Here is a 12,558-nt window from a genome sequence, read left to right as displayed (position 1 = left end):
ACACATAACTTCAAAATATAGAATTGCTTTTAAATTCGTCTCTGTGACAAGTTGAAAAGAATGTGATAAAAAATAATATTGAAAATTAAGTTTAAATAAAAAAAAATCTATTGCAAGTATGTTTTTCATTGCAAAACAAAAATTAAAATAATAAAAATACGGAAAATATGTTTTTCATGTCAAATATTTGTTTCAGAAAAAATTTTACTGGTTGGAGCTCACGGATAAATAGTTTAGCTTTTAACTTACCTTAAAAATCTCCTTTTTCACTTGAAATACTTTTTGTGTAATAACAACTCAAAGTTTTCAAAAATTTGGAGCGAGTTTTTTTTTTACATGTACTTGTTTTATAATGTTTCAGCCTAAAAAATGACTTCAGAGTTTTCAGAGCAAAAAAGATTGGTGCGCTGGAAGTGGGGACGCGAAGTCGTGATTATGCAGGTTAATTTTTTTGTGTGCTTTTGTGTCGCTGTTCGTATGGGGTGAGTGATTGTGGTAATCGAATAATAGCATGACTTACGGAATTATTTGTGTTTTGAGCTTAATTTTCGTTGAGTAATTGGTGTTTTTTGTGATTTTTTTTGTGATCTTAATTAATTGTTTTGTGATTTTCAAAGCCCTTCCCATATCATCGTTGATCGGAAGGCACGGCGTCGGGTAAATTGTGTATATTTTTTTTCGAATAAGGTTTTATTTTTTATGGTGAAAAAGCCATTTCTATATAATGATCGAAAGACGCACTGACATTTTGGATTAACTAATAGTGGAGTGAAATAATTGTGTGTGAGTGACTTTGTGTGTTAACCAGAAAGACCTTCTCATAGCATCGTTGCTCGGAAGGCTTGCCGACGGGTCTGTTATGAAAGTCCTCCCCATAGCATCGTAGCTCGGGAGGCATCGAAAAGCCAATACCTTATCCTACTAACCCAAAAAAATAATAATCACGTGATGCTTGAAGGAGATGCTGTGGATTCAACGGTCTCAAGCGGTATCAACAAGTATATAGCGAAAAACTGTGTGCTTGATGAGTCTGCAACTTCAACTATCGGACTAACATTCCTCCCTTTCGTTGAACTGCAGGCTTCTTGGGAGGGCGCCGGTATTGACTAATAAAGTCGGGATCTTCAGAGGTTAAACAGTGAACGGATGGTTGGCTCCCACTGATCATTTTTAATTCATTGTTTAACTTCAGCTGATCTGTCAATAACGGAGTAGCAGCTCATTGGCAGTCAACCATGCTCATGCTCATGCTCATGCTCAGAGTTTTCAGAGCAAAAAAGTTGTTTAGTAGTTATTTAAACCTCTAACGTCCTTGGTAGCTCTAGTGCTTAATAAATTTCAACTTTAAACTGTATTTTCTCGATCACTTCTAAACAAAATTACTTAATTCTTCTTGCACAACACTCTTAGAGACATTTAATGATACCAATTCAATTTTCATCCAAATTGGTCCTGGTAAACAAAAACGTAAAAAAAAAACTTAATTTTGATCTTGGCGGGAAAAGATACCTTATTTCAAATAATATAGCAAAAAATTTCTTTTAAATACTTACCAAAATTACAATTATTTATTTTCATTCAATAATATATTTTTTGCCCAACAGATAGACAAGATATATTCTCAGTTGTGAATTAATATTATCTGAAATAAATCTTAAAATGAAATTTTCAGACGAACTATAAGTTCAATAAGAATAGTAAATTGAATGTAATAAAATAAAATTGAATTCTCTAATTATAATTTTTCTGGTACATTAAAAAAAATACCAAAAAGTTAAGACAATTTAAACTTTCGCTTGTGTTTCGGGAATTCCAGGGAAATTTACAAATCTCCCAGGAAACGGGAAATTGGACGCTCTAGAAGCTGTCCATACACAAATTCGAAAACCAGTATCTTGAAAAAAAGGTCTAATCGATTCGATGTGTTCATAGGTATTAATGAGGCTAGTGCGTCCATCCCGGGAATTCCCGGGACAAAAATCCCGGGATTTTTCAAAAACCGGGAATTCCCGAATCCCGGGATTTTCTTTAATTTGTCCCGGGAATTCCCGAAATTTGAAAAAAAATATTTTGGTCTGGAAATTCAGATTTGGTTGTGGAAATAGTAGCATAGTTGAATCGACGACGTTGAATACTAAGTAATCGATAAGAAGCATTAAAATAGATGAACAGTTGAATGCTTAGTAATCGACAAAATGAATTAAAATTTTTATTTGGCAAATATCAGCATTAATTTGGCTTTATAAGAAAAAATAATAAAATTTTAATTAACAGGTCCGCAAAATGCCTAGCGCTTAAAATTTTTTATCTTTTATTTTTTTAAAGACTGGATATATTTACGTATATTTTCGATTTTAAATTAAAAAAAATCTAAAATTAAATTATTTTTAATCAAACACCGGCATCTGCGGCAAATAAGGACAAATAAAACGAATAAAGACAGCTATCTAAGCAAAAAAAATGCATAATGTTTTGGATGACTTCGGTTAAAACATGAACAGATCAAAACAATTAGTACACTGACTTCCAAATGTATTGCTCTAAAATCTCCTGTACCTATTCAGACTGTAGTCCCGATTTTCCCCCGGTTGTCGGTAGTAACTTGAAGACAATTTGTAAAATATATTTTATTAAAAAAAAAACAATTAAATCAAAAGTTATCTAAAATTTTACATTTACTGGTATCATTTTATTTGTTGTCTTTTTTTGTTTTTTAGACATATAAAAGACATTTTTTTAAGCACACCACAAAGAACAAAAAAAAACAATTTTTGATTTCTTTTAGGCTATTTAAAAACTGTCGTCCTTGTTTAGATTGAAGTGTGGATCACCAATTAATATTATTATGCTAATTCTATGATTTTAAGCTTAAAAAATAACAAATATAATAAAAACATTGATTTTATTACTGCCTCAAAAATTTCCCGGGATCCCGGGAATTCCCGGGATTCCAAAAATATTTTTCCCGTTTCCCGGGAAATTCAAAACCCGGGAAAATTGGACGCCCTAAATGAGGCTTTTGAGATAAAAGTTGATGCTTTTGAGATAAAAGTTGGCATAAATCCAATTTTTATTTTTTTTTAAATTCAATTCAATACCTCAAAATCCGTATTGATTATTAAAAATATTTTTTGGGGTATTCCTGGACCCTTTAAAATTTGTCTTAAGGATTATGCAAGAGCAAAATGTGGTATCATACCAATTTAAAGTATTGTTTTGATATAGCAAAATTGCAGAATTCCCGAGCAGGGGTAAATAACACGGGAATACCAAATTTTGGTATTACTTGGGCAAATAACAGAGACCAAAATGTGCCCTCCCTGTTTGAAAAATGTCGCACGTCGTACGAGTTGTCGCACGGTTTTGATTTTACCGTTTCGATATCGATTGGTCGAAAGGACGACAAACGTACGACAAACACTCGACCTACCCGACATTGTTTTTTCCATCGATTAACCTTCAATTCGACGTCAATTATCGTCGACGCAAACAGTTTGACAGTTCTCTTCAGTTGATCTTGTTCGGACTTGATTGCAACCGAGCCGAACCAGTTGTTGTTGGTTTTAGGCTTTGGGAGGATTTTAGACAGATTAAAAGTAAGTTGTGTTCTAGGTTGAATTACTTTTTCTGCCGGAGTGGGCGAGCGACCGAATCAAAGTGTCTTATATTCCAGATTTCGATGTTCGTGGCGTTATAGGAGGGAGAGGAGGACGAGGACAGGAAATATGGTTTACTCGGCGGGCCATTCCGGAAGACTGGACGGGAAGGAACCAGTTTGCGATCGAGGAAGCGGTTGGTGAGTCATGTTTTAGAAACGATGAAGGAGGTGGGCTGGAAGTGCGATTGGACGATCGAAATTAAAATAGGATGAATGGAACATCGCAAATTCTTAACTTTTCAGTCCAATAATTCCAAACTGAAAAATAAAAAAAATCTAAAATACTAAAGTTTAAAAAAATTTCTACGCTGATTTGATTTGATAATTGTAAAATTAAATTATAAAGTTTTTCTTTCTTCCAGAACTTAAGAATGCAAGAATTTGAAAATTCTAAATTTATTTAATTTCTTGATATTGTGCAAATTGTTAAAATTCACAAATTTCTTGAATTTAAAATTTCCTAATTCCTAAATACTGAAATTCTTCAATTCATAAATACAAAAAATCTAACATTATAAAGTTCTTAAATTCCTAAAACGCTAGTCGCACGAATTCTAAAATTCTAAAATTCTAAACTTATATTCTAAAATTCAAAAATTGTAAATTCTAAAAATGCTAAAATTCAAATAATTTATATTTTTAAATAAAAAAATACAAATTCTAATAATTAAAAAAAATTAAAAATGGAAAAAATACAAAGTGCAAAAATTATACAACATTAAAAAAATACAAAGTAATTTTTTTTATGTTTTAAAAATGTTATAGTTTATAAATTTTTTTAATATTTTAAACTTTAAAAAATCTTTAAAAAATCTAAAAATTCTTAAATTTAAAAATTTTAAATTGAAAACAATCTACAATCTATGATTTTTGAAAATTTTCAGGGATTTTACAATGTTTTTTAAAAAAAGTCCATTAAAAACAGGAGTTATAAAAATATCACAAATTGAAATAAATTATTTTGGTATTGAGGTACTTTGAAATTCAGAAAATTTGAATTTAAGAATTTTAAAATTTCAGAATTTTAGAATTTTAGAATTTTAGAATTTTAGAATTTTAGAATTTTAGAATTTTAGAATTTTAGAATTTTAGAATTTTAGAATTTTAGAATTTTAGAATTTTAGAATTTTAGAATTTTAGAATTTTAGAATTTGATGATGATGGTGATTTGATTGATGAGATTGGGTCATACAAAAATGCTGAAATTTGTAAACGTTTGATCATTAATTTTTTTTAAGCATTCTCAAATTTGGTACAATTTTTAAATAATAATTATATTTTCGGATTTTAAAACTACTTGCAATAATTTGAGTTTTATATGTTTTTAAATTATTATTTTTTAGATGTCTTCATTTATAATTGTTTTTAAATGTTTAAATTTTGATATTTCTAGATTACTTTTTAAAACAACCAATGCGCCATGGGTTTCCTATGTACATAGGACCTTTTGTAAAAGTAGGAAGAGAATTTATAAATTTAGTTTTTCTTTTACAGTTCAAAAATAATAAAAAAAAATTAAATTTTATTGTCTTGAAATTATATTATTATTATTTTTGAAATCAGAATTTCATTTATAAATTCTTGCCAATTGTTGACTGATGATATATTTTTTCAGGCAACAAACATATTCCAATCTGATCCTGCCGGAAACGTGTCGTAGAACCCACGGAAGCAGCCACGTTTTCTCGGACTCGTACTCCAAGTCCGTTGTCTCGTACTCCGATAAACATCAATCCGTCGGAGATCCAAGATTGGCATCGCATCCGGGTTTTGATCAGCTCGTCGAGGAGCAAAAGTCCAACACGACAAAGATGCTGCCACGGCTGCCTCAGAAGAACACCAACATCCAAGCCGGAAGCTGCGGTCAAGGCAAATCCCGAAGGAAGCCAAGTTGGAGAAGAATCAGCAAAACGCAAGTGAAATTAGGTGAACAAGTGAATATTTTTGTAAATTTTTGACAGCTTGAATAAAAAAAATCAATAAAAACAAAACAAACAGTTTTTCAACTGCAACATAACCTAAAAAACCGAAATGACAGCACACGACAATAGCACGACATTCTAAATAACAAAACCGTGCGACGTCGGTCGAATGTCGTACGACAATGTCGTACAATTTCGATAATCGATCGCACGACAAATACGACATTTTGGTGCAAAAACGTATGACATTCGTGCGAAAGTCGCACGACATTGTCGTGCGACGTCGTACGATTGCACGGACGACAAACGACGGACGTCTGACGGACTTTTCAGTCAGGGCTTGGTTGCCCAGTAATAGATGGTAAAATACCATGAAATCATACCAAAGTCTTGTATGTGGAAGGGCACAACAATACCAAAACATGTTATTCCGAGGGTAAAATAATACCTCAAAAGAAAACCATTTCAATACCAAGTTGAGGTCTTCTGGATTTTTGAACATTGCTTGAATACCAAAACTTGGTATTGCCATGGTTTAATTTTCAGGCATTCCCGCGCACTTGGATAATCAGATTTTGGTATTTCTGTGGTCTTCCACATACACATCTATTTTGACACATCTATTACTGGGCAACCAAGAGCACATTTTGGTCGCTGGTATTTGCACAAGAAATACCAAAATTTGGTATTTTCATACCATTTTTAGTGCAACAGTTGCAGTTAGTGAAAAAACGGAAATGATCCATATGCAACATCCAAAACTACTCACCTGATGATTCCATGTTGTTCTTAGTGATATTCTTCACCACATCGAATGCATTTGTCATTGATGAACGGCCTGTGCTTGAAGTTCTTGAAGATTCTAAAAAATAACAAGATTGATAAATTAATGTTATTAAATTGAAAACTGGATTGAAATTCACCAAAATTCAATAATGTGTTGATTAACTCGTTTTTCAAAGTATTTGGTTATTCCAACTTAGAGAAATTTCAACGTTTTTAAAAATAATCTTAGTGGGTATATTAAAAAAAATTAAAATCAGCTTCAACATTTTTGGGATTCAAGTCATTTAAGCGCAAAATTAATTATCTCATCAAATTTTTTAAAAAAAATTCCCATGGTTTCAGAGGAATTTGATAAAACACTTTAATACTAAAATAATAACAAAATTTGCCATCCTGACTTTGAAAATTTTCCACAATTTCAAGTCATTTCTTTAGGGGGTATATCAGAAATGTTTAAAATCAAGTTTAAAATTTCTGGTTTTTAATGAAAACATTCGCTTTGAGATATCATTTTAGCGCAAAATTAATTATTTTGTCAAAATTGGTCAAAATTTTCCCATAGTTTCAGAAGAATTTGATAAAATACTGTAATACCAAAAGAATACCAAAATGTGGTGTTCGACCATTGACAAATTCTGCAATTTTGCAATATCAAAACAATACCTTAAATTGGTATGATACCACATTTTGCTCTTGCATAATCTTTAAGACAAATTTTAAAGGGTCCAGGAATACCAAAATTTGGTATTGATACTAGGGAAAGGTATTATTACGCATTTCCCTTGTTATTTACCCATGCTCGGGTTTGTCAATGGTCGAACACCACATTTTGGTATTCTTTTGGTATTACAGTATTTTATCAAAATTCCTCTGAAACTATGGGAAATTCTTGACCAATTTTACAAAGTAATTAATTTTGCACTAAAATGATGTCACAAAGCGAATGCCTTTATTGAAAACCGGAAATTTCAAACTTGATTTTAAACATTTTTGATATACCCCCTACAGAAATGACTTTAAATTGTGGAAAATTTGCTAAGTCAGGATGGCACATTTTTCTATTATTTTGGTATTGAAGTGTTTCATCAAATTCCTCTGATACTATATTTTTATAAATTTTGACGAGATAATTAATTTTGCGCTAAAATTACTTGAAACTCAAAAATGTTAAAGCTGATTTTCAATTTTTTTTTTATTTACCCACAAAGTTTTTTTTTTAAATCATTGAAATTTATCTAAGTCGGGTTAACCAAATACTTTTAAAAACGAGTCAATCGGCAGATTATTGAATTTTGGTGAATTTCAATCCAGTTTCATTTGAATAACTTATTTTTCAGAAGCTTCAAAAAAATCAAGCACAGGTCGTTCATCAATGACAAATGCATTCGATGTGGTGAAGAATATCACTATGAACAACATGGAATCAGCAAGTGAGTAGATTTGGCTGTTGCATATGGGTCATTCCATCTGAAGCGGAACAGCATTTGAATATTACCCTCTCCGATCCTGCTCAAATTTGGCAGGGCTGTTGATACTATCAAAACATGCAAGAATCCCGAATTTCATCCAAATCGGACCACCCCCTCCATTTTTGTACCTCCCCAAAAAATCGACTTTTTGGCGATTTTTGACCAAACCTCCTAGTTTCAAACGACGATAACTCAGGAACCACAAATCTTAGAGGGTCGGTCTCATACTCAATTTTGAAGGAAATTGGACGTAGAATCCATTTCCGTGATCAAAATTTTGATTAATTTATTTTGTCTACCTGTATTGCGCAATTGAAAACTTTGAACGGCCGTATCTCAAAACACCCCAACTTATTTTTTTTATTTGACCTCACCATCGTGTTCCCCGGCCAATTTTACATAAGAATCACTTATCGACAGAAATGAATATGTTTCGTTCCAGAGATATCGAATTTTAAAGTTTTGTGTTTTCGAGATTACCTACATCAGCTTCATTCGCCGCATCTGCTAGAAGCACACAGGCGGGCTGATCAATAACTGCTACCTGGCCATTTATTGAAATAATATTTCATCATAAATAATCTTTATCAAATTGGGCAAAAATTAACTGTGTAACACTGTAGGAAACTGGAGTTTAATCGCGAATGTTTATCTGTTCAAAAAAAATGAATGAAATGAATTTCTGTGCTAACCCACAGGACAGAGCAATAACGACACACAGTAAAGGGCAGAATTGGATTCCGACGGAGCGAGCAGGAAAATGCAATTAATCTTGTTAGTAACACTGAACAATAAGTGCACGATACATTACTGAGTAAGAAATATGAACTAAAATTAATAAAATTTGTTGATACGTTTTACTCTAGTGAAGGACGATCACAACGAGTAGGAAAAGGATTTCTGGAAAGTATAAAACTGAAAAATTTAAGAAAATCACAAAGTTTGATCTGCTGAAAAGCGGCTAATTCCCCAAATTTAGTTGCGATGATTTCGACACCGTCCGAACAACAGTATTTTTTTCTTACATCATTCTTGGATTCACAATATAAAAATTGATTTCTTTTAAACCATAAATCGGATTTGCCAAATTATGGTAAAGTGTCAATAATTAACTATAATAATAATAATAATAAAGCAGGTTTTGGGGTTTTTGCTGAATGGCACTATTTTGCTACCGCCCATGATGAAGGCCCTAGTCATATGGCCTCGGAGGTACTTTAAAACGGTTAGCAACACGTAAAATAACCCAATTAATATTCCTTTCACACAAATAGATTGATCAAGGTAGGGGAACAGCATCTAATTCCAGCGTTTCTCTAATGTTACCATATCAGCGCTTTGGCATTCAATTACAGCTGATTAAAAGCGTTTTCAACTGAAATCGAGTGATAAATAGCTCAATAAGAAGTGAACAAGCAAATTTCTATCAAAAGTTTTGCAAAATTTGTTGTTTGAATAGTGAAAATGAGCAAATTGGACGAAACTAGGAGCGAGGACTTAACCTGCCAAACATACCAGAATTTCCCCTATTAGCCATTTGAATAAATATTTGCGTAAAATTATAAAAATATAAATTAAATTAATCATCTCCCAGAACACCAGGTAGCAGTTATTGATCAGCCCGCCTGTGTGCTTCTAGCAGATGCGGCGAATGAAGCTGATGTAGGTAATCTCGGAAACACATAGCTTTAAAATTCGATATCTCTGGAACGAAACATATTCATTTCTGTCGATAAGTGATTCTTATGTAAAATTGGCCGGGGAACACGATGGTGAGGTCAAATAAAAAAAATAAGTTGGGGTGTTTTGAGATACGGCCGTTTAAAGTTTTCAGCGCAATACAGGTAGACAAAATAAATTAATCAAAATTTTGATCACGGAAATGGATTCTACGTCCAATTTCCTTCAAAATTGAGTCTAAGACCGACCCTCTAAGATTAGTGGTTCCTGAGTTATCGTCGTTTGAAACTAGGAGGTTTGGTCAAAAATCGCCAAAAAGTCGATTTTTTGGGGAGGTACAAAAATGGAGGGGGTGGTCCGATTTGGATGAAATTCGGGATTCTTGCATGTTTTGATAGTATCAACAGCTCTGCCAAATTTGAGCAGGATCGGAGAGGGTAATTTTCAAATTTGCACTTTTTCGTGCACAGTTGAGATGGAATGACCCATATGGATCATTTCCGTTTTTTCACTAACTGCAACTGCTGCACTAAAAATGGTATGAAAATACCAAATTTTAGTATTACTTGTGCAAAAACCAGCGACTAAAATGTGCCTTTGGTTGTCCAGTAATAGATGGTAAAATACCATGAAATCATACCAAAATCATGTATGTGGAAAACCACAGAAATACCAAAACCTGATTTTTCAAGGGCGCGGGAATACCTAAAAATAAAACCATGGCAATACCAAGTTTTGGTATTCAAGCAATGCCCAAAAATCCAGAAACCTTAAATTGGTATTGAAATGGTTTTATTTTGTGGTATTATTTTGTCCTTGGAATAACATGGTTTGATATTGTTGTGCCCTTCCACATAAAAGACTTTGGTATGATTTCATGGTATTTTACCATCTATTACTGGGCAACCAAGGGCACATTTTGGTCTCTGTTATTTGCCCAAGTAATACCAAAATTTGGTATTCCCGTGTTATTTACCCCTGCTCGGGAATGAACCAACAGATGAGTAGTGGGAGCTAATCATCCTCACTGTATAACCCCTGAAGATCTCTGCTTTAAGTCAATACCGGCGCCCCCCCCAAGGAGATGCAGTTCAACAAAGGTAGGAATGTTAGTCCGATAGTTGAAGTTGCAGACTCATCAGACACAGAGTTTGTCGCTCTATACCTGTTGACACCGCATGAGACCGTTGAATCCACAGCATCCCCTTCAAGCATCACGGGTAGTGGGGGAATTGTGTTAGTAGGGGAAGGAAAGGGAAGGTCAGGATTCATCTTGGTAGATGATATGACCAGAAAGTGAAACATAATCGTTGCCTTCCGATTCCGTATTTTTTACTTCTAACCGTCGGCGTGCCATCCGAGCAACGATGCTATGGGAAGGGCTTTCAAAACGAAATGAAATAATAGGTAACTTATTATTCATTATCATGTAAACCTCAAATAGTGCTGATACACCGAAATGTTTCAATCGATTTCATTAAATTCTTCGCACACGACTTCTTTGCAACAAACTTCAACACGAATTTGTCCAGTCCGGACCGCCAACAACCGGCTCAACTACAGAAATTCAACCAATACAAGACGACGCGAAGCCTTCTATCAATAAATTAAAAAAAAAACTTCCACTACTATCTCGCGGATTCCGCGCGTCGATTCGCCCACCGATCTCTCCCACGAATACCACACGACGGACGGCCAAACTTCCAAGACCACGACGCGACACCTTTTTCAATGAATTCCAGAATCTTCTAGCACTTTTTCTCGGATTCTCGCGCGTTGATTCACCCATCGATCTCCTCCACGAACACCACACGACTGACGGCCAAACTTCCAAGGCCATGACGCGACACCTTTTTCAATGAATTCCAGAATCTTCTAGCACTTTTTCGCGTAATCGCGCGCGTCGATTCGCCCACCGATCTCTCCCACGAATTTAAATAAAAATTTTGCAATTCCGTCGTGAAACTACTTACTTTTCCTGTCATTCTTGAGCGACGAAATAGCCTACTTTTCTGTACCAAAAATAACAGGATCGAATAGCAACACTTTTCAAAATAAATGCTGAAAAGTTCTACTTTTCAGTACTGAAATGGGTGCTGAAAAGTTGAACTTTTCAGCACTTGTTTCGAAAAGTAACACTTTTCAACATTGTTTTGATTCAAACGATTTATTGACAAATACATGACAATTAGACTTAAAATTTCACTCAATGGGTGTTTTTCGGAATTGCAAAAAATGTTGTATGGAAATCGTTGCAAAACTTGATTTTTCAGCACTCGTCGTATTTATCCAACTTGGTGAACCTCGTTGGATAAATGTACGACTCGTGCTGAAAAAATCCTCTTTTTGCAACTTGTTGCATAAACTACTATTGTACCAGCCTAAACATAGTTAACTAAATATAAACATTGATTTTTTTCTTAACAACTATATCAGCAACCTCAATGATGGTACATTTTTCCTAAAAATTAAATTTGAACACCTTAAATCTTATTTTAACAAGAAAAACTGTGACTATCAAAGTCACCCCGAAATTCAAAATAAGAATTTTCAACGCAACTAATTTTTTAAACACTATTGATTTTTTTTTTTTTTTCAAAAATAGTGTATGGACCTTGTGTGGCCTACTTCAGTTCATGTTTAAAAAAAAATAATCTTGAGAAAAACCTTCACAGTTAAAAATATTCCAAAAATAGATTGAAATCCTATCAATGTCACCCCGGTTTACGGTACCAAATTTAACTCTTGCATAATCCTTCAGACAAAATTTAAAGAGTCCAGGAGTACCAAAAGTTGGTATTGATACCAGAGAAAGATATTGTTACGCATTTCCCTTGTTATTTACCCATGCTCGGGAAGGATTATTGCACTCAGAAAAATAAGCTTTACCGTTTTTGAACAATAATATCACTAATTTTAGCTTAATTTTAGGACCCAATCAAAGTTTAATTTCAACAACCATTTGCATTCGTGACCATTTCTGAACATAGGTATTTCTTTCGAAAAGTTTGGAAAATTTCGTCTAAAAAACATTGAACATTGG

At 33.4% G+C, this 12,558-nt stretch overlaps 2 protein-coding genes across 3 annotated transcripts in view; both read left to right on the top strand.

Annotated features, from left to right (window-relative positions):
- LOC120422595 (integral membrane protein DGCR2/IDD-like) overlaps positions 1-12,558 on the top strand; it is a 195,317-nt gene that overhangs the window by 100,377 nt on the left and 82,382 nt on the right. The window lies entirely within an intron of this gene.
- On the top strand, positions 3,494-5,725 carry LOC128093656 (uncharacterized). Its single transcript, XM_052711234.1, has 2 exons — positions 3,494-3,796; positions 5,274-5,725. Exons 1-2 carry the CDS (start codon positions 3,726-3,728, stop codon positions 5,614-5,616), a joined length of 414 nt encoding a protein of 137 aa, XP_052567194.1. The 5' UTR covers positions 3,494-3,725; the 3' UTR covers positions 5,617-5,725.

Source organism: Culex pipiens, chromosome 3 (assembly GCF_016801865.2).
Source record: "Culex pipiens pallens isolate TS chromosome 3, TS_CPP_V2, whole genome shotgun sequence".
NCBI lineage: Eukaryota > Metazoa > Arthropoda > Insecta > Diptera > Culicidae > Culex > Culex pipiens.
This window is presented reverse-complemented; position numbering and strand designations above follow the sequence as displayed.